We start from the raw sequence: 27,652 nt of genomic DNA on the forward strand, positions 1-27,652 counted from the left end.
CTCAATGTATTACATTAGGAGGCACATGATATCTATTCTGCTTTGTTTTTTTTTTCCCTTTTCAAGTAGACTTTTTAGAGCAGTTATAGGTATAGCAAAGTTGGAGAAAAAATACGGATAGTTCCTGGATATTTCGTGCCCTCATACATGTGCAATATCTCCCATTGTCAGCATCTACCCAGAATTAATGAACCCACATTGACACGTCATTATCATCCAAAGTCCACAGTTTATGTTAGGGTTCACTTTTGGTGTTATATATTCTATGGGTTTTGATAAGTATATAAAGACAACTATCCACCACTATAGTAACATACGGAACAGTTTTACTGCCCTAAAAATCCTCTGTGCTCCGTCTTTTCATCCTTCTCTCCTACCCTTTTTAAGCACTGACTTTTTTACTGTCTACATAGTTTTGCCTTTTCTAGAATGTCATGTTGACGTTATTCACTTAATACACATTTAAGGTTCCTCCATGTCTTTTCATGGTTGATAGCTTATTTCTTTTTGGTGGTGAATAATGTTCTATTGTGTAGATGTACGACAGCTTATTGATCTATTTATCTACTGAAGGACATCTTGGTTGCTTCCATGTTTTGGCAATTATGAATAAAACTGCTGTAAACATTCATGTACAGGTTTTTGTGTGGAAGTTTTCAACTCTTGGCAAATAGCAAGGAGCATGATTGCTGGATTGTGTGGTAAGAATATGTTTAGTTTCGTATAGGACCGCCAGACTATCTTCCAAAGTGACTATAACATTTTGCATTCCCCGCAACAATGAATGAGAGTTCTTTGTTGCTCCACTTCTTCACCAGAATTTGGTGTTTTAGTGTTCTGGAATTTGGCCATTCTAATAATGTATATAGTAGTAGCTCATTGCTGTTTTAATTTGCATTTCTCTAGTGACATACAATGTGGAGCATCTTTTCTTATGCATACTTGCCATCTGTATATCATCTTTGGTCAGGTTGTCTGTTCTGGTCTTTTGCCCATTTTTTAATCAAGTTGTTTTCTTGATGAGTTTTAAGAGTTCTTTATGTATTTTGGATAAGAGTCCTTTATCAGATATGTCTTGCAGATATTTTATCCCAGTCTGTGACTTGTCTTCTCATTCTCTTACATATTGTCTTTTGCAGAGCAGAAAATTTTAATTTTAATGAAATCTCGGTTCTCAGTTCTTTCTTTCATGATTATGATTTTGATCTGTTGTGTCTAAAAAAACCCGAAGTCATCTAGATTTTTTCTCGGAAATTTATAAATCTATCTAGGACTTGTATAGTTTTGTGTTGTACATTTAGGTCTGTAATCCATTTTTTGTTAATTTTTGTAAAGGGTGTATGTAATGTCTTTGTCTAGGTTCATTTTTTTGTATGTGAATATCCAGTTGTTCCAGAACTATTTGTTGAAAAGATTATTTTTACTTCATTGTATTGCCTTTGCTCCTTTGTCAAAGATTAGTTGAATATATTAATGGAGGTCTATTTATGAGCTCTGTATTCTATTCCATTATTCTATTTGTCAATTCTTTCTCTAATATTTTACTTTCTTGATCACTATAGCTTTATATTAAGTCACGAAGTCAGATAGTATCAGTCCTCCCAACTTTGTTCTCCAATATTGTGTTAGCTATTTCTGGGTCTTTTTCCTCTCCTTGTGATCTTTAGAATCAGTTTGTTGATATCCACAAAATAATTTGCTGTGATTTTGATTGGGAAGAACTGACATTGTGGAATCTCTCTCCATTTATTTAGTTCTTCATTCTCATTTTTTAAATCTCCTTTAAAATTTAAAGTGTTCTTTCAATCTGCAATTGCTTACTTATATATAATTAATGAAATGTTATGTACAGTTTTTAGTGTCTATTTTTGTTTTCTGTGCTTTTGAGAATTTTCACCTGAAAAGTTTTGATTGTCTTTCTCTTCACTTCTAATAGAAACTTGTATGGTTGATGGATTCATTGGGCATTTCTTTTATGTATTTTGTCTATTATGTTGGAGTGTCTCTACATGTGTAGGTAGGATTTGGGTGGCTTACTTTGTTCTTAATTCCAAAAACCTTGCTTGATTGCTACAAAATACAAAAGTAGAGTTCCCTTAGTAAATATAGTATTCTTTTGGTCTGACTTATGATTTTTGAACTATGTATAGATTATGACACCTCAATAGGCTTCTTTCTTTCCCTTTATCGTTATCGCTTAATTCTTTCCCCTTATTACCATGCCTCCAGATATACCTCCTTTTTTCAAGGTGCCTCTTTTCTTTCCCAGAAATAAAATCTTCTCAAGGTGACAGCCCTTCCCATATACTTTCAAAACTTACTTTTGAATTTCCCATGGCTAATGCTCTGATTCACCATTTCCCAAATCTCTTCTTAAGATTTTCCCACTCAGAGTTGGACCTTTTTTTGGTGGTGAAACTTGGCTGGTGTTATGTAGTTTTTTCCATCCTTAACACCCCATCATACCTTTCTTTCTTTTAGAGTCCTCATCTGACTCTGTACTTTGGGTAGCTCCAAAGCCAATTCCTCAATTACAAGTAAAATGAAGAGCTGTTCTCTTTCCTAGTTATGCCATAGATATGAACTATATGTGATTTTTATTTGCTCTTCCTAATGATCTTTATATTTTTTGGAAGGTGTGTAGGGAGATTGGAATTTAGATGGGCTATGAGAACCTGGAATTCTAGCTGTTTATGTGTTTTGCAGTCAAGTTTCTAGATAACTATGAGATTGAACCACATAAAACTAATTTTTGTGGCTCAAGAACTATTGAATATCACAATTATATATGGTTCTACCTAATAGAAAGGTAAGCAAGCTCTTTGGTATTTCATGCCTTAGTGAAATGTCATATGGTAGAGGCATTATTTTTAGTGTTAATTCCTAGGTGATAAAGGCTACATTTTTTTTTATTAACCTTACTGAGGTTCAATTTATATATGATAAAATGCACCCATTCTAGTGTACAGTTCAGTGGGTATTAACAAATGTTTGTACTTATGTAACCACCACCACAATCAAGATATAGAACATTTCCATAATTCTAATAAGCTTCATTGTACACCTTTGTAGTTTAACCCACTCACTTCAGGAAACCACTAAACCACTTTCTGTCATTAGATTAGATTTCTAAAGGCCACATTTCTAAATTGGCCTGTAGGTCTTCCATGATCTGAAGCTTGCTTACTCTCCAGTGTCACCTGACTACCAGTTCTCTACATATGTATGCTGGCCTCAGGGCTTTCTCACTTGGGAGTCCATCTATCTACTCATCCATTTTCTGCCTGGCACTTTAAATTTCACATAGCTTTAACTGATGTCCATCTCTGCCGGATCCATGCTGAGTTTCTCTTCCATGCCTTTGCTCATGCTCTTCTCTCCACCAGGAAAACACTTCTCTCCTTAACTAACATTCTTCCTTGCTTAATTTAATCCCGTTCATCTTTCTAAAATCAGCTTATATGACTGATTTTAGACTGGGTTAGGTATTTATCAATTGTATTTTATCTTTATCAATTAGATTTTCTTTATTATTATATAAATTGTTTATCTCCTTTTATTAGTCTGAGCTCCTTGAAAGCAGCTATTCCTTTAATTTGTTTTCTCATCAGTTATGTACCCAGCACATGATAGGTACTTAATAAATGTTTGATCAGTAATGAATGAGTTTAAATTCTTGTATATAGAGTTAAAACTGAATCTCCATAGAATAAGTTAAAGAAATATTAAATAATAGATATTTAGAAAAATTAAAGTTGAACTAATAGTATCCTGCAAGTGTGAGGAGGAATGGACATTGTTCCCTTCTACTTGTAGAAATGAGTATTAAATTAATTCCTCAATTCTTACTTTTCTCGGCATGTGTTTTTAGAACTTCACCAAGGAGTGTCTGTGAAACAAAAAAATCTAGCTATGTTAAAAGTATGAGCTATATGTAATAATAATGTGATTTATTTTTAAAATCTAAAAAGAAAAATTTAGGTTTCATTCTCCTTTAAGTAGCTTAGATAAGTAGTATATCAGTTAAATGTTTTCAGGTGTGTATCTCTTGCCACATTGTAAGCTCAAGGGCCAGAGCCAGAGCTTGTCTCTCTCTCTCTCTCTCTTTTTTTTTTCTTTCTATTAAGTTTTTTGGATTTAATAGCTAATAAATGTTGGAATTGATTCTATGGTTCATGTTTGTTTTCTTATAATATACCCAGGCATGAGTCCATACTGTATTCATCCTAAAATTATATTAGATACTAAGAAAATTATTTAAGGTTACGCCAGTCATCAGTTTCTGATTCTGGATAGCAACTTGATATGGGCTAAACTATATAAGCTTAAAATGATATATCTTGAAAATTCTGCATTTTAATAACATATAAGAATTGGGACAGGTAGGAATGGTCTCTTGATAGACAGGAATACTTTTGAAGTGTTATGAAAACCACTACTGTGTTCCAACCTTGTTCTCTTTGAAGATATACCTTTACGAAATACTATTTTTTCTTATCTTTATTGAAATATAATAGACAATTAGTTGCTTGTATTTACATTGTACAATTCAATGAGTTTTTTTTTTTATTATTATAGTTGGCATACAATAATATACCAGTTTCAGTTGTACAGCATAGCGATCGGAGATCCACATAACTTGCAAAGTGATCACCCCACTAAATATAGTACCCTTCTTCCCCTTTACATATTTATTACATTATTATTAACCATCTTCCCCATGCTGCACTCTACATCTCCACGTCTATTCTGCAACTGTCCATTTGTTCCTCTTAATCTCTTTGCCTTTTTTTGTCCCCGCACCAACTCCCTTTAAATAGTCTGTATCTGAGTTTATTTTCACTTTTGTTGTCGTTGTTGATTTTGTTCTTTAGATTCCACATGTATGTGAAATCATGAGATATTTTTCTTTCTCTACCCTACCTATTCATTCAGCACAATACCTTCTAGGTCCATCAAGGAAATATCTTTTTCCATCCCCTTCTTTTTAGTCTGTGTGTGTCTTTTTCTCTGAAGTGAGTCTCTTGTAGACAGCATATGTAGGGGTCTTGTTTTCTTATCTCTCTTTTGATTGGAGCACTTAATTCTTTTCCATTTGAGGTATTTGTTGATAGGAATGTAGTTATTACCATTCTTTATTCCTGTTTTTGATACATGATTTTTCTTCTTAATAAACTCCCTCCAACATTTCCTGTAATTCTGGCTTGGTGCTGATAAATTTCTTTAGCTTATTTTTGTCTGGGAAGCCCTTTATCTGTCTTTCAACTCCAAATGATAGCTTTGCTGGATAAAGTATTCTTGGTTGTAGATCATCACGTTGAATAATTTGTTCCAAGCCCTCTGTCCTGCATAGTTTCTTTTGAGAAATCAGCTGCCAGTCTTATGGGCGCTCTCTTGTAGGTAACTGTCTGTTTTTCTCTTGCTGCTTTTAAGATTCTGTCTTTGTATTTGACCTTTGGCATTTTAATTATGATGTGTCCTTGTTTGGGCCTCTTTGGGTTCCTGGGTTTTGGGACTCTCTAGCTTCCTGGGGTTTTATGTCTATTTCCTTCCCCAGGGTAGGGAAGTTTTCTATCATTATTTCTTCAAATAATTCTTCAACATCTTGTTTTTCTTTCTAATACCCCTATGTCACAGATATTTTTACATTTAATAGTGTTCCATAGGCTCCTTAAATTATTATTATAATCTTGACTTCTTTTTCTTGCCATTCTGATTGAGTGTCCTTGGCTTTCTCATGCTCTGTATAGATCATTTGATCCTCCTCTTTATTCACTTTACTTATTCCAGTTCTACCTAACTGTCTGTAGGTAAACAGACAGTTACCTACAAGGGAGCACCCATAAGACTGGCAGCTGATTTTTTCATCTCAGGTAATATGTTCTTCATTTATGACTGGTTCCCTTTTATGATTTCAATTTCCATTTTTATGTTTTTTATCTCTTTGTCAAAGTTCTCACTGAATTCATCTACACTTCCCCATAAGTTCATTGAGCATCTTTATAACCAATGTTTTGAACTTTGCATCTGTTAGATTGCTTGACTCCATTATCTGGATCTCTGTTCTGTTCTCTCATATGGTTTCTGCTTCTTTGTCTTCCCATTTTGGCTGTCTTTCTGTGTCCATTTCTATGTACTAAGCTAAGCTCTTAAGTCTTTCAGTCTTATTAGTGCAGCTTTTATGTGATATGTCCAGTGGCACAGTGCTGAGAGGGGTTCAGCTGCAGGCCAAGTTTAGCCCCAGCCTGTACCCCTGCGGGGCCACCTTTAAAATTTAGCAAGCAATCCGCCGATGCTGTGCTTATAGTTGCCTCAAAAGGCTATATCAGAAACCTAGGCCAGATGTCACCAGTATGAGTCTAGGTGCTCTTCAGCAAGGGACACCTGACTAAGCGAGGACACACCTGGATGTGGCTTGAATGGGGCTACGAGTTGGGGGAGGTGGAGTTTAAGGGAATCCATTGGATGGAGTGACCTCTGTTATCCAGTTTGAAGATGTCTCCTCTATGTCGGCACACTGGTAGGTGGGAGGGCTCAACAGAGGAACAAGGGATACTTCCGGCACTTCTGTACAGAGTGAGGCTTGCTTCAGCCCGCACTCCGACAATTCAGCACCCCCCTGTAAGTCCCTGGTGCCTCCTGTGCAGCCCTAACGGCACTGGTGCTCAGAGCGAGCAGGTATATTACTGCAGAAGTTCACTCGCGGACAGGGCTCCTTTAAGAGGCATCTGCAGCTACTGGCTGCCATAGCCTCCCACCGACTCAGCCTCAGTCTTGAGTCTTCATGCCTTTCTACCTTTTGCCATTGCAGAGTGATTTCTTAGATTTCTCCCTAGTTGTATAGCTTGTTCATCTAGATCCCAGGCGATTTTCCTTATGGTTTTCTTCTTGTTTCTGTCACAACTTTGATTTGGTCATCAGAGGGATGAACAGAACCTCTATCATCTACACCCTTTTTTTCCTTCTCCGAAATGATACTATTTTTACTTAAACTAGATTTTTATACCCTTCTCTCAGAGCAAATAAGAAGGTAAATGATTTTCAATGTGTTGACAACCTGACTTTTCATAAACCAGAAGGGATCTGAAAAACAACTGTTGGGATATCTGTCTAATACTAGCAAAGCTGACTTGGAATTAACTGTGTCTACTATTCTTTTTGGATGCTGTCACTGAATAGCAGTTATCTAAGTTCTTCTGGAACAACTTATGTTTCAGTTAAGAATGAAGTTCAGTAAAATATACAGGCACATCTGTGCTCCTGAAGAACATACTTTTTTTTTTTTAATTAAGCATATGATTGTGCTTTGTCGTATGGTAATTTTAAAAATGCAAACATACTACAGGGTTCCCAAACCTACCTCTATGTGACATTTTCAAAATAGGAATCTGTAATTTATAAGTTTCCCATTTTGAGTAATAAAGGCTAATATTTTTCTACTTAATTTTATATTCATACCTCATGTTTTAAAATATAGTTTTATTTTGCCTTATAGTGTATGCAGAGAATATTTCCAAAATGGTGGGAAGAGAAAAGCACTTGAAAAAGATGAAAAAAGAGCTGTACTTGCCACTAAGACCACGCCAGCCTTAAGTATACTCGAGTCTTCTAAATTTGAAGGTCATTTAACCAACCTCAGCTTTACAAACCCTGAAATTATAACTGAGTAAGTATACCTTTTGTACTTCAATTATTAACATTATCCTGGATAGCTTTGTTAATAATCTAAAATTATGTGATGGTTTATACCAAATAGTGGGCAGTATACTTGTTCCTCTGGTAATATAGTAGGCTGAAAAGTGCAGATTTATAGTAGTATTAGGTAGAAAACTAGCATAAAATTTTACAAGGCATCTGTAAAACTTGTTGTTCTATAATGTAGATTGTTCTTACTAAAAATGAGAAAGAATAGTTTATTAAATGTTATAATAATCGTTCTTATTGGTAATACAATCAATCAAAACAGGAAAATCCAAATAAACTGTTTAAAGTGGCTATCACAAATAAGGAATAATGAAAGATTACTTAAAGAACCAATTACCATTATTTTATTCTTGATATGATAATCTGCCTGCTAGTAGTCAATGTATGCATATAGACACAAATTTAATAAGTACATGAGTATTTTTCTAGTTTTATTGAGATATAATTGACATATAACATATAAATTAAATTGTATGATATAATGATTTGATATATGTATATATTGTGAAATGATTACTATAAGTTTAGTTAACATCCATCACTTCACATAATTACAAATATTTTCACTATGATGAGAACTTTTAAGGTATACTGTCTTAGCAACTTTCAAATATCTAATATACATTACATCACCAGAACTTACTATCTTATAACCAGAAGTTTGTACCTTTCACCACCGCTCCCACACACCCTACCCACTGCCTCTGGTAACCACAAATATAATCTATTTCTTTGAGTTTGATGTTTTTTTAGGTTCCACATAAAAGTGAGATCATACAGTATTTGTCTTTCTCTGTCTGACTTATTTTACTTAGCATAATGCCCTCAAGTTTCATCCATGTTGTCATAAATGCAGGATTTCCTTCTTAATGGTTAAAATAGTATTCTATTGTGTATATATACATATAAGTACATGAGTATTATAATCCAATTAATTATTAGGAGTATTAAAAATGATTTATACACCCTAGTACCATAATAGATTTGTGGTGTCGTTATATTTTATTACTCTCTTGAAAATGCTAAATTTGAATAATTCTAGAAACATTCTTGGTAGACACTGAAAACTAACCATGAAAATAAAATTAACCTCTTAAAACAGTTCTAAATCTGTAGATATCAACACAGCATTACCTTTGGTTATTTTGGTTTTTCACCATGTTGAAAATATTATCTAGTTATAAGCAATTTCATTGAAAAATTAGTATACCATTGACTAGTTCAGCAGGAAAAGGGAACACATCTTAACCTTTATTTAAAGGTTACTGTAAAGCTTACAAAGCATAATGACTTACTAAACATCCTATAACTCAGGATGTTTATAACTTTACAATAATGAATATTTTAAAATATTTTTAAAATGTTGACCAGTGTAAGAAATCGTAGTTATACTGCTATCAAAAATAGATACATATGGAAAATGTCAACACTAGAATTTCTATATGGTTCTTTTTTATAATCTCACTTTTCATTGCTGAGATTACTTTATTTGTTGTCATTATCATATTTTCCTTTCATTCTTTAAGTCAGTTTCTTTTAATTCTTTGAATATTTTTATAATATGTGATTTTTGAAGTCTTCGGTAAATCTGATATTTGGGCTCACTCAGAATCGGTTTGTATTTAGTGCTCTTTTTCTTGAGTATCGACCACAATTTTCTGTTTTTCTTTGCATGTCTCATAATTTTTTGTTGGAAACTGTTTAATGTATTTTTGATAATATGTTGTAGAAAATCTAGTTTTGGATTTTTTCCCCAAGGAGGTTGATAGTGATGGTTTTTTAGTAGTTTGCCTGGATTTAATCTATGGGATCTATCTCCCTTTTAAGCTGATTTCCTAGGGTTTGCACCTGGGTCACTGATAGTTCAGAGGGTGTACTCAAATGCCTCTGGAGCCAGTAGGGCTTCTGCCCTCTGCCAGTGGATATGTGTTGATATGGGAGTGAATCCCAGTCAGCCAAGGCTGTGTGGGAACTTATCTAGCCCTCTATGCCTTTCTCATTTCTAGGATCTTTCTGTTAAATCTCTGACTAGTCCTCCAGTCTACAGCTCAGCCCTACCAAAACTGTAACCTAAGTCTAGAGTAGCTGCTGTTGACTTTCTGTTTGTTTTCTAATAAGTTTGCTACTTTTACTGACAATGCTCTATTTGGGATTTTCACATTTTGTTCCAAATCAGGTTAGCCTCTTCCAGCACTGAAGCTGCTGTTTTTCACAGCCAGCCCTGTCCTTGAAGTACCTCTGTAAAAACTGAGCAAGGGGTGGTAGTGGTGATGAGAGCTGCTCCTGGGCAAGGACACCACAGATCCGCACTGTCGTTAACTTTGGTTCAGCTGGTTTTCATAAAATACACTTCTCAAATTAATTGCCTTTGTTTGAACCTACAAATGGTTGTTTTTGAGGTTTTTGTTCAGTTTTATAGTTTCTTAAGGAGTGGATTTGCTAACCTCTATCTTGCAATAGTCAAGAAATTCCTGTCTGGTTTTGTTTTAAAGGAGAGAAATTAGTTTGGCTTAAAATAAAGGAAACCATCCAAATATAATTGTTATAGATCAGGATTTTCTTATTATAAAGCACTGAAATGACTTAGCCGAGGATGGCTAGGTTTAGATTTTCTTCAGTCTAAAAACTCTGGATTCCTTCACATACTTCTGGCCCTAACACGTGTCTATAGTCTTAATCCTTCTGCCCTGCCAACCGTTCTTACAGCTTGTATTCTAGTCATATGGTTCTATTTAAATTCCCCTAGTGCTTGTCTCACTTTCTGGCAGTTAAAAATGTGATATATCCTTTTTCTGATAAACCATTGCTATATTAGGCTATATTTGAAGCATCTTTTCTTTCAGAGCTTAACTGGAACGTCTCAAAAGAATTGATATTAATATTAAACCTTTTTATATCTCTCTTATAGTACTTATCATATTCTATTAAAAGCACTCATATATTTTTCTGACTATGAATGAAATAAGATCAAATATGAAATATTTGCAAATATGAAATCTCTGCTAATCCCTTAGCAGAGATTATAGATGTAAAAAAGTTGTTACTTAGTCCTGGTTACATTTAGGTACATTTTTTCCAGTCTTTTTAATAGTAGAGACCATGTAGTATAAAGAATTTTATAAATTTCTCTTTCGGTGCTATTAAAGCATTATATCTCAATAAAAAATCTGCCCTGTACATGTCTAAATATAAAGTGGTCCTGAATATAGAATAATACTCAATTTTTCCAAAGAGATTCCCCTTCCCTTATGTTACTGTCTTTTAAAAATTATTTATATTTTTTCAAAACATTCACCAAATAAACCATATCCTGGGGCATAAAACACACCTTAACAAATTTTAAAAGATAGGTCATCATAAGAAATATTCTTTTAGACCACAGTTGAGTTACACTAGAAATCAATAACAGAAAGAGAGCTGGAAAATCCCTCAATATTTATGAATTAAACAACATACTTCTAATCAACACATGGATCAAACAAGAAGTCTCAAGAGAAATTTAAAAATACTTTGCACTAAATGAAAATGGAAATATATCTTATCAAAATTTATGGGATATGGTAAAAGTGGTGCTTAGATGAAAATGTATTGCATTGAATGCATATATAGTAATTCCCCCTCATCTGCAGTTTCAATTATCTGTGGTCACCTCTGGTCTAAAAATATTAAATGGAACATTCCAGAAATAAGCATTTGATAGGTTTTAAATTGCATGTTATTCTGAGTATCATAATGAAATCTCATGTCATCCTGCCCAGGATGTGAATCATCCCTTTTGTCTAGTATCTCCACACGGTATACTCTACCTGCCTGTTAGTCATGGTTGGTTATCAGATCAACTGTTGTGGTATCACAGTACTTGTATTCAAATAACCCTTATTTTACTTAAAAGTGGCCCAAAGTGCAAGAGTAGTAATCCTAGCAATTCAGATATGCCAAAGAGAAGCCATAAAGTCCTTCTTGCAGGTGAAAAAGCTATGTATACATAAAGGGGAAAAAAACAGTGTGTGTATGTACATACATATATACATAGGGTTCAGTACTATCCACTGTTTCAGGCATCCACTGGGGGTCTTGGAACATGTCTCCTGTCAATAAGGGGGGACAACTGCATTAGAAAAGAGGAAAGATGTAAAATCAATATAAGCTTCTGCTTTAAGAAACTAGAAAAACAAGAGCAAATTAGCTCCAAAATAAGCAGAGGAAAAAAATAAATAAAAATTAGAGCACAAATCAATGAAATTGTAAACAGGAAAACAGTAGAGAAAATCAGTGAAACCAAAATCTTGTTCTTTGAAGATCAATAAAATTGATATACATCTGACCAAGCTAACCAAGGAAATAAAAAAGGAAAAACACAAATTACTAATATCAGAAATAAAAGAGGGGCCATTACTACTGATCCAAAGGACAGGAAGTATTATGCCCACAAACTTGATAACTTAGATGAAATGGTAATTCCTTGATGGCTCCAAAACTCACACAAGGAGAAATAATAGAAAGAGTTCTGTGTCTATTAAAGAAGTTAAATCAATAATGAATGGGCTTTCAAAACTGAAAGAACCTGGCCTAGTTGGTTTCACTGGTGAAATCTACCAACATTTAAGGAAAAAAATGACAATTCTCTACAGTCTGTTCCAAAATATAGAATCAAAGTAAATACTTCGTAATTCATCCTGTGAGGCCAGCAGAAGGTAATTTAAGACACTGAACCAGTCTCAATCTAAAGTAAAATTGATATGTTCTGACTGATGGTATAAGCATGATTAGATAATGACTGTATTATCATCTATATTGGGGGGTTAAATAATGCTTTTTTTGCTTGTGATGAAAAAAAATCTAAGGCTAATGTTAGTTTTTCCTAAATAATACTTTATTAAATATTCAGAGCAATTGAGAGGACTCAGTAATTTAGAGACTTTTTAAGGACTCAAAATACACTGCCCTCTTTTTGAAAGATAATATGATGGAAAGAATCTTGCTTTATATACATTATTCTTTTGTTAGACATTTAGATTGTTTTCTTTATAACTTGTTTCCTCTCAGCATTAAACCTCTTTGTGCTTGAATTTTTATGTCCTTGGGATGGATTCCCAAATGTACTTCATGGTTGAAGAGTATAAAGGACTCAAGGCAGTTGTACATATTACTGAATGACTTGCCAGAAAAATAATACTAATTCCATTACCTCTAGCAGCGTAAGTGCCAATTTTGCCAAAATTCACCAGCATTGAGTTTTCTCATTTTATTCATTATTTATTAACATGATGGAATAAAATGGCATCCCATTGTATTAATATGCATTTCTAACAGATACACAAAACAATGAAAAGGAAATTTTTTTAATAAAAGAAAGGAAAATCATATGAAATCAAGAAAATAAAATCTATTCTTTGAAGTTTTAACAGTTGTCACGACTGAAGTATCGCACACCTGCTGTCATTATAGTTTCTGAAATCCATGATAAACATAAGTCACTGGTTCTTTCCTACAGAGCTTGAACTTGGCTTCAGAATCCTTTTCACATAGTACTTTAAGAAGCCATTACCAGTTAATCAGTCAGTTTGAGAAGAATGTCATCTACCATTTATGTCTATTACTCTTGCTATATAAATAGGACCAAATTTTGACTAAGTTTCTTAGCAGGTAAGCCATGGCTGTGAATAGGATCATTTCTTTTCTTTCCTTTTTTTATTTTACACCCTCCCACCCTCCATGGAATTCCAAGGCTCACTGGTCTTTTTTGAAAGCCTTTATTTACTCCCTTAGCAGAAGCACAAAATTACTTTTGTGACTATTTTAGATAAAAATGAAAGGTGATTATTACCTCTCTAGGAAGAAAGCAAAACCTCACCCACCCCAGAAAGCAAGTCAAACAGTATCGGCTTTCTTCTTATGGGGTTGTTCACATATCTTGATAGATAAACGTGAGAGGGAAACATTTTGGGCTGTGTAAAATTTTGTTACCTCTTAAAATGTTCTGCATACTTAAATCTCCTCACTCCTTAGGAACCAGCTTTCTGAAACGGAATTATGACCACTTTAAGGTGGACCAGTTTAATAGGTTTTCTTAATTATTTTTAAGTGGAGGCACCGATTTAAAGTCAAAAGAAAAATTGTATTTAATGGTACAGGATTAGGCAAAGCTGCACAAAATGGAACTCTGAATAAAATATCTAATTTCTAGTAAATAATTGTGGCTTTCAATCCTTAGGACAGTCTGAAGCCCCAACTGAACCTTTTGTTTGCATTTGAGTTGCAGCTTGCTCAGTCTCTAGGGTCATTTCTTTATCTTCCTGTTTTGAGAATTGTCTGTTTATATCTTTTATCACTTAAGTATTGGGATCTTAAGTGTTCATCAATTTGTATGAACTATGTAGTACTCAGAGTATTTCTTGATATTTATATTATTGGAGTAGGGGCTTAATACATGCTTCATGGGTAGAAAGAAAGACAAATGAATAGATGGAAGGAAAGGAAGGAAGAAAGGACATACTTAGGACAGTACAACCATGTCTTTATAATCATCTGGTTGAGGATTAGTAGAAGAAAAGGCAGAAGGAAGAGGTGGTGCACTGAGGGAAAGAAAAGACCATTAGATAGTCATTGTTATCCAAGAGTCTTGCTATAAGCCTGCCTCAATTCTACCTTTGGATATAAGATACTGATCATATTCGTAAAAGGTTTGTGACAGAATATAATACATGATAATAGGTAATGTCTAATAAAGAGGACCTAATTAAACATATTTTAATTTTATTCCCACCCCCCCACCTCCACCCCTTTTGCAACCATAAGCTTATTTTCTATATCTACATGTCTCTTTCTTTTTTGTTGGTTTTCATTTATTTTTTCAGATTCCACATATAAGTGAGATTATATGGTATTTGTATTTCTCAGTCTGACCCTCTAGCTTCCTCCATGTTGTTGCAAATAGCAAGATTCCATTATTATTTGTTGCCGAATAATATTCTTTTGTAGTTACATACCACAGCTTCATTTATCTATTGATGGACTTCTAGGTTGCTTCCATATCTTGACTATTACTAGTAATGCTGCAATGTACATAGGGGTACATCTATCTTTTTGAATGAATGTTTTTGTTTTCTTTGGATAAATACCCAGAAGTGGGATTGCTGGATCATATGATAGTTTTATTTTTGGTTTTTAGTTTTTCAAGGACTGTCCATACTCTTTTCCATAGTGACTGCACTAATTTAAAATCCCGCAACCAGTGTATGAGGATTGCCTTTTCTCCATATCCTTTCTAGCACTTTGTTGTTGATTTATTTGATGGTGGCCATACTGACCAGTGTGAGGTGATATCTCATTGTGGTTTTAATTTGCATTTCTCTGATGATTAGTGATGTTGAACATCTTTTCATATTTCTGTTAGCCATCTCTGTGTCCTCTTTGGAGAAATGTCTATTCAGGTCCTCTGCCCATAGATATTTTTTGTTGTTGAGTTATATGAGTTATTTATGTATTTTCGATATTAACCCCTTAACAGATGTATCATTTGCAAACATCTTCTGCCATTCAGTAGATTGTCTTTTCATTTTGTTGTTTTTCTTTGCTGTGCAGAAGAAGCTTTTTAGTTTGATGTAGTCTTGTTTAGCTTTGCGCAATGGCAGTATCGTAGCCCATGAGGTTTATCCAAGGGATGATTAGTGCTAATTGATATAGTCTTGTTTATTTTTTCTTTTGTTTTCCTTGCTTGAAGAGATATATCCAAAAAGATACTGTTCCCTGGGATGAACCCCACCCGATCATGTTGTATTATAATTTTAATGTATTGTTATATTTGATTTGCTAGTACTTTGTTTAGCACTTTTGGACCTGTCTTCATCATAGATATTGGCTTATAAGATTTTTTTTTGTGGTGTTCTTGCCTGCTTTTGTATCAGGGTAATGTTGGCCTCATAAAATGGCCTCCTCTCCAGTTTTTTGGAAGAGTTTGAAAAAGATGGGTAATTAATCTTTGAATATTTGGTAGACCTCTTTAGTGATGCCATACAGTTTTAGACTTTTGTTTTTGGGGAGATTTTTGATTATCGTTTCAGTTTCCTTACTAGTGCTGTCAATTTAGGTTTTCTTATTCTTTGTAGGAAGGTTATTGTCATTTTCATTTGTCTCTATGTATGTTTTGAACTCATTTCCTTTCCAACCCAATTGTTATGAAGCATATTGGTTGATATCAAAATTATGGAAGGTATAGTGTTTTTTTTTTTTTAACCCCCCCTCCCCCAAAACCTTTATGTTATAATTGAGTGTTTAATACCTTATTCTGAATTAGAGTTTCTATTTTCTGCTTCTGTCTTCCAAGTCTTTATGTTTGGTTTCTGGAGTCTTTTCATTTTCTTTCTGAGCTACTTTGTTACCTTTGTTATTTAATCATAGTAATTGATGGATTCTTTCTTTGCCTGCACATTTGAGATAGTGAACTCTTCTTTTTTAGGTACTCTTTTGTTTTTAACAATTCAGCAGGTTTATAAGTAGAGGTCTTTTGTTTTCTAATAAATGCTTCTATGATGCAAATTTTGTGTTTTTAATCTGAAACTAGTCTTTCTTATTGAGATTAGTTTTCTACTTGGACTTCTGGCTTCTTATTTGGGCTGTGTCACCTTATGGAGAAATGCCCGGTATTCCATGAGAAGGTGGGCATCCTCTCTGTAATCCGATTTCCTCAATCTCAGAATACCATCCCCTTGGTGGGATGTGATAGGTAATGGGACTCCTGACTTATGAGTTCCTGGCACTGCCTCCTTGTAACCAGAGGTAACCAGCTACACTGTGCTATCCAAGGTGTCTCCACTGCCTTTGTTGGGTTCTGCTGTAATGGATTGGTGAAGGGGTGGTGGAGGGATGGTTCCCGAGTCTGTGGCTTTGTCTTGCTAGTGCTGGTGGCTGCTAATTCACTGCTGTCATGCTTCTGTGTGGCATCTCTAACTGGTTTTAAGTGCCAAGTGGCACTGGTTACATAGGCAGGAATGTTCCTTCTGTCCCTCACATACTCCCAGCTGCTGAGTTTGTGCTGCAACCCCACACCTCCTTTGCTTCAACATCAGCTGGGTCTGGGTGGGTACAGGGAGGTAAGGGGAGGCCGGTTTGCATGTCTGTGATTTTGCCTTCCTCCTAGTAATGGCGGCTACCAGCCCCTGGCAGCTATACAGTGCTGTGCTGTGTCTCTGTCCATGTCACCAGGTTTAGCCTCAATGGACACCAGCCACTCAGGCCCAAATGTTGTTACTGTGCTGCTGACCCTCTAGTCTGCTGTATGAGGGTTGCAGCCCAACTCCTTTTCCACTACCGTGTCAGCTAGGGCCACACCAACACAGGATTGCATCTGCAGGCCCCATGTCTGAGCTTATCCCCCATTCCCACCTTCCCTGCTCATTCCCATAAGTCTACCTTCAACTATCTCCATGCATGGATCTCTCAGACATGTTTGTGGGTTGAGCAGGGTATCCTTTATTGAATTACAGTTATCCTATGTATGTAACTTTAAGGGGAGAAAGTAAGCAATCTTCTTACTCCACCATGATGCTGGTGTCACTGATTCTAGTCTTCCTGAATTTATTAAGCTTATTTTGTGGCCTGATACGTGATCTATCCTGGAGAATGTTCCATGTCACTTGAAAAACATGTGTATTCTGTGGTTTTTAAGTGTAGTGTTCTAAAATAGTTTATTAAGTTGACCTTGTCTAATAATGACATTTAAGGTTGTCATTTTATTATTAATTTTTTGTCTGGATTACCTATTCTTTGATGTGAGTGGAGTATTGAAATACCCTACCCTAATTGTGTTTCTGTGGGTTTTTCCCTTTATTTTCATTAATTGCTTTATATATTTAGGTGCTCCTATGTTGGATGTGTAGATATTTACGATTGTTACATCCCTTTCTTGGATATATAATTATATAATGTCCTTTTTTGTCGTTTTTTACATGTTTTGTTTTAAAGTCTATTTTGTCTGATACAAGTTTAGCTACTCCAGTTTTCTTTTTGTTTCTATTTACATGAAATATCTTTTCTATCCCTTCATTTTCAGTCTATGCGTCTTTTGATTCTTCATTTATTTTACTGAAATGTTCATAGACTGAAATCATGATTATAAATATCAGGTCTGGAGTTTTAGTAATATTAAGATATTAAGTCCCATTTAAAGCCATGTATATTGTAATTTTTAAGCTATCTACAGAAACAATGCATATTACTAATTCAAAAATATAAAATTTTCCTTCATAGTTACTTTTGGTTACATATATTGTGTGTATGTATGTATATAAATATATGTGTATATATTTGTATTAGATTATAAACAAACCAAATGCAAATAATCTATCCTTATCAGTTGCTCCTTTCTAAAAAGTTAGAAAGGTAGTTCCTTTCCCAGTTGTATCACTGGTTTAGAGAATAACCCTGGGGAAATATCTAACATTCGTGAGTCTCCTTTTTAAAAAAAATAAAATAAATAAATATAATAATAATAATAAAGTCTTCTAGCTATTAAAAAAATGGAAAGAACTATGTATAAAAACTCCACAGCTCTGAGCTTTCAGATAATGACCCAAAGTACTAGATGTTGAGAAAGAAAGGAGTGATGATTGTATAGTTTTGAACATCATTTGAGTAACAGCTAAGTTGACAAATGATCATGAGAAAAATACCATGATCTAGACTTCTGTAATCTGACAAAAATAATAATAATAATAATGGCAACAGACTATTTTCTACCCAAAGAAATTCTGTCCGTAGGGATTCATAAAGTAAATGTACTTCCTTAGTAAGATTTAAAGCATTCCAAAAAGGTTATTTCTGTTAACCTCAGTTTATAAGATTCTCAGTGTAGTTCCGTGCACTATGCCCTCATCTGTTAAAGTTTTACTGTCTAAAACAGGTTGTTTATTATTTTAGTAAATAAAAATATAAACTTAATTAGACTTATACATAATTATTGAAAGACAATTCTGGAAATGGAGTCTTCAGTGTTTTCTTTCTTTTAACTAACAAATTAACTGTTTTCCAATGAATTACTGAAAGCCTAAAACCCTTCCTGAAACAAATATTAATGAATGTTACTCATTTTAAGGGAGTGGCAGATGAATGCGCTATTACCTATTTTATGAGTCTTAATGGTAATTTAGTAGTTATTAACAATACATTTCTTCCACAATTTTCTTATCATTGCAGTGTTATCTTGAAAAAACAAATCAGTCTTAATCTTAATTCCCATGCTATGAGGACATGCCCTTTATCAATCCATTTACTTATACTTTCTTAATGCACCACATTTCCTTTCTCTGCCTGTCTCTTAAATGCTAGTCCTAGGCTTTCTTCAAACTCAGCATATCCTCCCATGGCACCGTAATTTATTCACATAGCTTTGGTTACCGCATGTATACTGATGATTCCAAATCTGTATCTCCAGTTCAGACCTATGATCTGCCTTCATATATCTAGTTGTCTACTAGACATCTCTTGTTTGTATTTGTACCTGTGAGATATCCTTGTGTCACAAGTGAGCTAATAGTCTCCCTTTCCTACTCTCTGAACCACCCAAATCTATTTCTCTCACTGTGTTCCCTGTTTCATTAACTGGGTGTATGTATGCCGAAGCCAGAAACTTTAAGTTTATTCTTGGTTCCTCCCCCATCTCACTTTCACATCTAGTTAATCAACAAGTCCTACTATCAATTCTAAGTTCTCAGTATCACTTTTGTCTATTTCTCTCTATCCTCATCTCTCACCAGGGGTATTGCAATAATTTCCTGTTTCCAGTCTTATTCCAATCTATTCTCCACAGTTCAACCTGAGAATTTTTTCTGAAACACAGATCTGATATTGCCAACTCTCTTACTTCAAACTTTTTAATGATTTCCCTTTGCCCTTGAGATAAATCCAAGCTCCTTAATGTAACATTAAAAAGTCATTTATGATTGACCCTTTGTCTTCCTTATTTCTTGGTGTGTGTGTATGTATATATATATTTTAACTACATTACTCAATAATATTGACCTTACTTTTATTCATGTAGAATTCTGCCTACATGTGTTTTTCCTTCTGCCTAGAGCATTCTATCACAACCCATCATTCATCCCCTTCACCTGGATGATTTCCTGTTACTCCTTACATATAGTCATAAACATTCAACTTTCTCAGGAAAAACTTTCCTTAATCCTAGACTTGGTATCATCAACAAGGCTACATACTCTAGCACAGCAGATATCAAAGTGTGGTCCATGTGTCTCTGGACATCTCTGAGGCCGTTTCGTGGAAGTCTTCAAATTCAGAGCATTTCCATATTAAAACTAACATATTATTTACCTTTTTTTTTTCTTGGATTGCCATTTGTACTGATGGTTCAAAAGCAATGATGGATAAAATTGCTGACACATTAGCACAAATCAAAGCAGTGGAACCAAACTATATTAAGAGTCATTGTATTCTTCACCATGCACTCACAATGAAAAAAAAAAAGGCCAGTTATACATGTTTGTCATTGATAAAACACAAAAAATTATCAATGTTATTAAATTGAAATTTTCAGTAATCATCTTCTTAACATGCCACATGATGAAATGGAAAGTACACAAAAAGTACTTCTACTGTATCCTAATGCATGATGGCATGGTTAGGCAGTTGTTTTCTATTTAGTCAGATATCAGATATTTTTGAAAAAAATGTAAACAATGATACTCTTCTCATCAAATTTTTGTTTGGAAAATATAGTTCATTTTCAAAACATGTAATTTATGTTAGCATACGATGATATTGCTATTTATGAATACATTTAAAAAATTTCTCAGCAATAATTTCTAATACAGTAAATATTAATAGGTATAACTGACATAAACAAAAGTTCTTTGGAGTCTTCAGTAATTTTTCAGAGTACGAAGGGATTTCTAAAACCAAAAATTTTGAAAAGCCCTGCTTTAAAAATTTAAAACTTCTTATTCTGTTTATGATTTATTTTTTTCCTTAGACTTCACTTTAAACTGTGAAGATAAAGTCCATATTTGCCTTTTGGGTAACTCAGCTCCTAACATAATGCCAACACATATTAGATCTCCAATAAGTACTTGTGAACTTAATGAATTCTAACACCATGTGGTGATGATTATGTTGCATATTGTTGGAAATGTGAGTCTGGAGCTAAGAAATGAGTTCATAAAATAGATATTAAAAGTCTCATCTGCATTTGGGGGTTTATTTGATTGATGGAACTACATGATATCAACCAGATATACAGAATATTACCATAGTCAATCTGAAGAAAGATGATAAAGTAGAAAGAGAAAAGGAAAAAGAGAAACCTTAATTATGGAACTTTAGGGAATGCTTACATATAATAGGAATGAAAAGGAAGCCACAATGAACATAAGAGTTCAGAAGAATAATCATCAATAGGATACAATTAAAGGGTATTCTTCGTATGTTTCTAGAGTAATAATACTCTTAAAGCATCATAGCAAGTGGAAAATTAAGCTAAGATAATATTTTCAGGGAAATTCAGATCAATAGGTCTACCCAAGTGACTACAGTACACATTTTATTTCATACATGTAAATATATAGAGTAAATTTTTTATTATCTTGAATCACCTAAATGAGAATTTAACTGAATTTTTTATTAATGCTAATACAACAACATTAACAAACTTAGAGAATAGAAAGAGAGTACAAATTTGCTAGAGCCGAGGAACAGAAGTTGCACATGTGCGCGCGCGTGCGCGCACGCACACGCACACACACACACGCACACACACACATACACACATACACAGAGAGAGAGAGAGTGTGTTTGTCAGGTAGATTGAAGAGTAAATCCTGCTGTTAGTGCTGCAACTTTAATCATCACTTTCCTCATCCTCAGGAGGATCATTTTCTTAATAAAAATCTCCTATTTAGTACTTGTCCAAAAGCAATATTTTACTTGCTAGTTCTACTCTTATCTCCCCTCATTTGCAGATAAGGTTTTTGGTCCATAATTTTTTTCTCTAATATTTTTAAAAAATTGATTATGCTCAGAGAATAGATTTTCCGTTAATGCCATCTTGCCTAGTTAATTAGGATAACTTGGTTTCTTGGTATTAAACCTCAGAAAACATTTACTAATTTTATATGTGGTATTGGAGACTGATGGTACTTATGTTTTGTCTTCTTTGCCATTTATTTCTTAAATCAATTGCATTTTAAAAATATAACTAATTTTTCATCACAACATTTTGACATGAAAGTGTCGAAATATTGCTATAGTAACTGTCATGGTTAATGATAGTTCTGACCAAGACAATGAAGAATCATATTCAGTTATTACGAGAGAAAGTCAGTTAAGACAAATATAACTGGTGAAATACTTAACCATCAATTTGTATTATAATTTTTATTTTGTTATACTGCCTATAAATAGGGTGACCATATTTGTCTAGTACAGTGCTAGTTTATGGTTGTTAATAGTACTTTTTGTTTTCAGAAGTGTCTCAGTTTGGACTATAAACTATATGATGACCCTGCCTATAAAATGCAAAACACATAATATAGCCATAGCTCAGATAGAAGTCAGATTTAGAGAGCAGCCAAAAGAGATGTAAGTAAATATACAATATGACCTGGCAGACGACTTCACTAATTCCACACAATAAAAAGTTGGTCATTTTTTATGGCTTAGAAGAGCAAGCAAAGAGAAAATATAGTTTATTGGAACTGAAAACGGACATTCAATCTGAAAATCTATAATTGAAAGGCAGAAAAACTGGTGACCAGTAGGATGAAGTATCAAGTAGCCCCAGCAACAAGAACACAGGTGAGTATATGTCAGCGCCGAGTTGATTGAGAAGGGAAGGTTTCTTTGGTGAGATACCTAGTTGAAAGAACGCACGAGGAACAAACATGAGAGGGAAATGGCAGCCACAAATTTTATTGTGGGATGCACGTTTTCACTCTAGGGGACCTCATGGGCTTTGTATATGCCAGAGAACAATAGTGGCATTTTGCCACCCATACGTGGTACAGCAAGCTGAATCATTCTTACATAAGCTAGGCACAGGCTCACTACTACATTTAATGTAACATACTAGATCCAGGGTCTTGTCCCTAGCCACAAGTCTGGATCGCAGCCAGACCTGTGACCAGCCGGCCTGAGGCCCACACTCCACCCCTATAGAGTTGCGACCCAGAGGGTGCTACCTTGAGCCCACAATCCACAACAACGATACTAAAAACAACAAAATACTACCAGACTATAGGCTACACGGGCTAGGATGGTTATTGCCCACTCCCACGAGAATCCCAAGGAATTCCATCAAGCTGTTAAAGGGTCTTCTCCCAGGGTATGGATGGCTTGAACTTCAGCATCCATTTCTTGGAGAGCTACCTGTTCCTGGTTGGCATGATCAAGAATGTAGACATAGCATTCTGCATGGAGTAGGACACAGGTGCCGCCCTAAGCAATAGTTAGGAGGTCAAGGGCCATGCGGTTTTGCAGAACTACTTTCTGCATTTGTGTGGTTTCATCCATTAAAAGGGTTATGGCCTGATGCGTAGCATTCTGTGTGATATGCTGGGCTAAGGCTTCTACCTGTAATCTGTGGATCCCACTCCTGGAATGAATAATGCCAGGGGATAGAACAACCACGCCGCCCATTTCTATTGGTGCTAGGAGTAATATACAGGGTCCCAAATACAGGGCACTTGGGGTAAAGTAGGTAATATGTGTCCAGCTAAAGATGGACGTCCCCATGTACAATGGCCAGTCCAGTCAGCGGGCAAGTAAGACCAGCCGTAGTGTCCACAGACCTAGAGATACCCTACAAGTAACCAGTTGGTAGGCTCTGTACCGACATAACTTCACCCATCCCACCAGACCTTGGAAATATTAGCACACATATCAGGGAGTAGCCAACCCACGATGTGGTTGGGCACAGATCTTACTTGCTCTGTGCAGTGAGGGGCCTGCTCCCACAGTTCCACATGTTCTCCTGCTAGCCATCCCCACCCATTGGAAACAGCATTGCTGGTAGATCCTGCCCTCCCATTCCTGCTTACAGTGCAGGTGTATGATGCAGGATTTGGGTGGGACTTGTGGCAGAAGCAAGGTTCCCAGAAGGTGCTGATAGGCTTCTGGTCCCAATTGTGGAAAAGTGCAGAAGCGCGGTATTCTCTGATAGAGAAGCACTGGCTGCCATATATGTGGCCCTTCTGACCAGTGAGGTCATCATTGGCTGCAATTTCATAACCATACAGTCTACATACCCTGTGGCGGGATGGCTGTGGCCCTGGATGAAGACTTCCCATATGGGAATTGCACAGACCCTTACACCAATCAGTGCAGGGAATATCTGGAGCAGCGGGCACAGTTTTCTGCGAGCCCCCTGTCAAGTCACCTGCACTCCTTATTGGGATGGGTACAGTTTTAAGCAGAGCTCCTGACAGAGCCTGCTGAGACAGGAGATGTACCTAGTCTCTATGTAGAGGATCGGACTCCCATCCCTAAGGATGCCTGATACACAGACAGCTCGTGCCATGGGCAGCCCTTGACGTGGGTTGCCGCAGCATTGCAGCTATACACAGAAACCTTTTGGTATGAAACTAGTGCTGGACAGTGTCCAGACAATGGGCTGAACTTTGTGCTGTGTGGTTAGTCCTCATAAATGAAACTGGCCCAGTGCACGTCTGCACCGACAGTTGGGCCATGTATCGAGATCTCACTCTATGGCTGTCCCAGTGGGCAGCCCAGGAGTGGATGATAGGCTACCACCCCTTATAGGGCCGGGGATTGTGGGTCGACCTCTGGAATCGGGGTCTTCAACAGGGGGCTACCATATACCATGTCCCTGGCCATTGGCCATTTCATGTCTCAGGCAACGATGCAGCTGATGCAGAAATGGTTTCGGGATGATTCAAGCACATTACATTTACTGTGCACTTTATTTCTATTATTATATTGTAATATATAATGAAATAACTATAAAACTCACCATAATGCAGAATCAGTTGGAGCCCTGAACTCTTTTTTTCCTGCAACTAGATGGTCCCATCTGGGGGTGATGGGAGACAGTGACCCCCAAAGTGTGTTGCTTATGTCCAGTTTACCCATAATCTCATTTTGGTTGCTCTCACTGCAAAAAACTCTGCTTTGCAAAGAGAGAATGTTGGAAATGGGAATAGGCTTTTCAGTGCTTTTGTGGCGACCTCAGGATATTCCGCCTTGACTTTAATCCAGAACGTATGGAGATTTGAAGTCATCTCAAACATACTTTTAAAGCCACTGTCATTTGTGATCTCAAGCAGTTGATCCTCTTCTAGCACAGAAAAAGTCGATTCACCTGGCTTATTCACAAATAGGTCATAGATCCATTCCTTCGCAGTTCGGGGACCTTCTGTGGTTGGGACATCATGCTCAAACTCTTTTGAAAGCTGAGATAGGTGATCATGCATCAGCTAGGAGAAAGAAGGCCCTGGCTCAGTCTCTTTTAAAATCTCTGCCAATGTTTGAAACATGTCAAAAATCTCAATGTTCACTCGTTGCCCCCATAATTTCGGTTTGCCTTTGAATGCAGCCACTTTATTTGCCGTCTTGAATACAGTTGTCATTGTCCCCTGAAGTGACAGATTGTGTTGGTTAAGCAATTTTAATATGTCATATGAGTAAGCAAGTTTTGCGAGCCATTCTGTGTCACTGAAATGTGCTGCCAATGGTGACTATTTTTCTAAAACAAATCTCTGGAGGGGCTCTCGTAACTCACAAATGCTAGCCAGTGATCTCCATTTAGAAAGCCATCTCACTTCTGTGTATGAGAGAGGACGTGTGTGTTCTGTGTCCATCTCCTCACAGAGCTGCGTGAACAGACGTGAGTTAAGGGCATGTACTTTAATGTGGTTGATAATTTTAATCACATCCTGCAGAATGCCGTTAACTTCAGGTGACATTTTCTGGCTAGCCACCATTTCTCTATGGATGTCACAGTGTATAGACTCACATTCAGAAGCGACCTCTTTGACCCGAGTAGTGAAACCAGAAAGCCATCTAGTCATGACAGCCGCTCCATCCGTGCATATACCAACACAAAATGACCAGTTCAGTTTTCCTGATATGTGATCATTTAAAGACTTGAATTGTTCTGCAGCTGTGGTATTGGTTGGCAACAAAAGTGCACATAACATAGCCTCATGCACATCTTTCTGAAAAATAATATCACACAAAAACAAACATTGTAGCCTTGTCAACATCGGTAGACTCCTCAACCTGGATTGTGTACCACAGTAACTCATGAATCCTTTCTAACAATTGTGCCTCAATATCCTCTGCTATTTCATCAGTTCTTCTAGTTATGGTGCTAGCCAAAAGAGGAACATATGCCACCTTTTAACTGCAGCATCTCCTAAAAGTTAACAATAACTGTCCTTAGCAGCAGGGAGGATCAACTCTTCACCAATAGTAAAGGGCTTCTCTGCTTTAGCCGTGTGGTTAGCCACTAAGAATGATGCTCTCAGCGCAGACACATTTGATGAAGTGATGGCCTTCAGTAATTGCTTCTGTTCTTCATGTTCACATTTTTTTCTTTTGAAGAACTCCGATGTCTTGTCTTTTGATGCAGGATGCTTGATTTACATGTTTTGAAGGTTTCATGACTTGTTGGATAGCCAGTTGTTACATATTATACAAAGCGGGCTTGGAGACTGTGAATCACCTATTGTAATGAACCCATAATTTAAGTAGTACTTTTGGTATTCTCTTTTAAATGGCAGCTTTTTTTGTAGAGTCTTCTGCTCTCTCATCATTGAGTCTTTCCCCCTTTTCAAAGAAACTTTCAGTGATTTTTTTTTTTTTAAAACTCATTTTGGCTCGGGTTAGATTGTGGAGACTTACCAAACCTAAATACGCAGTGCAGGAAAGAGGCTCAGATGGAAGTGGTAAATGAAATAGTGGGCGGGCCATGTGCAGTCTAAAGTAAGTTTCGGATTTGACTTAAAACCTGCCACCAGATGCAGCTGTAAAACTGAAGTTTTATCGACTGGCTTGCCACCAAAAAGCCTGCCACCAAATGCAGCTTAATTGTCACTTGTCACTCACTGATAGGGTTTCGATATGAATGTACAAGCAATTGATTTATTATGGTCTCTGTGCAGTCAGACCTCTCTGCTAATGTTAATCTCTATTTGCAGCCGCTCCCCGACACTATCATCACTGCCTCAACTCCACCTAAGATCATCAGGCATTAGATTTTTAGAAGGAACACGCAACCTAGATCTCTCGTACACACACTTCACAGTAGGGTTCGCACTCCTATGAGACTCTAATGCCTGATGATCTGAGGTGGAGCTGAGGTGATGATGCTAGTAGCACTGAGGAGCAGCTGCAAATACAGATGAAGCTTCATTCCCTTGCCCACCACTCACCTCTTGCTGTGCATCCGCTTACCAACAGGCCATGGACCAGGGACTGGTGTTTGTCCATGGCATGGGGGTTGGGAACCCCTGGTGTAAACTTTACTTTGACCTCAGTAAGTACAAAATAATATTTTTATAATTTTTGCGATTTGTATACTTGTTTGTATACTTGTTTGTATTTATTTTTGCAATTACTAGTGTTGGTTAATGTTAATGGCTTTTAGTTTACATTTAACATTTCCCTCCATCTCTGTATATCATTTTCCCATTCATATGTAAAGGTGTTGACTTTTTGCTTTTAAATTAAATTTTTTCATATATTTTTAGTATTTTAATGTTAGAAAATGTTATGATTTTTCTGCAGACTATTATTGACTTTTGTTTTCTTCTTATTTTATTTGTTTACATCTTTTTAAATCATTATTTTCTTTATGATTTTATTCTAGTGCTTCAAAGCTTTAAAGAAAGATTATTTTTCTTCAAACTAGATATTTTCAGCTTTTTGTTTTTTAGCACAAACTCTGGATCTGCTAGCTAGGGTTAAGAATATATATGAT

The 27,652-nt window shown here is 35.9% G+C and overlaps 1 protein-coding gene across 2 annotated transcripts in view; it reads left to right on the forward strand.

Annotated features, from left to right (window-relative positions):
• Positions 1-27,652, forward strand: part of SAMTOR (S-adenosylmethionine sensor upstream of mTORC1) — a 106,056-nt gene that overhangs the window by 37,053 nt on the left and 41,351 nt on the right. Inside the window, exon 3 of one of the 2 annotated variants that reach the window (XM_039860835.1) lies at positions 7,496-7,666. The exons of the other annotated variant lie outside the window; for it this stretch is intronic. Coding sequence (XP_039716769.1) covers positions 7,496-7,666 — 171 coding nt within the window. The remainder of the gene's footprint in view (positions 1-7,495; positions 7,667-27,652) is intronic. 2 annotated transcript variants of the gene reach the window in all.

The sequence above is a fragment of the Pteropus medius genome, unplaced genomic scaffold (genome assembly GCF_902729225.1).
Source record: "Pteropus medius unplaced genomic scaffold, Ma_sr-lr_union100, whole genome shotgun sequence".
Lineage (NCBI taxonomy): Eukaryota > Metazoa > Chordata > Mammalia > Chiroptera > Pteropodidae > Pteropus > Pteropus medius.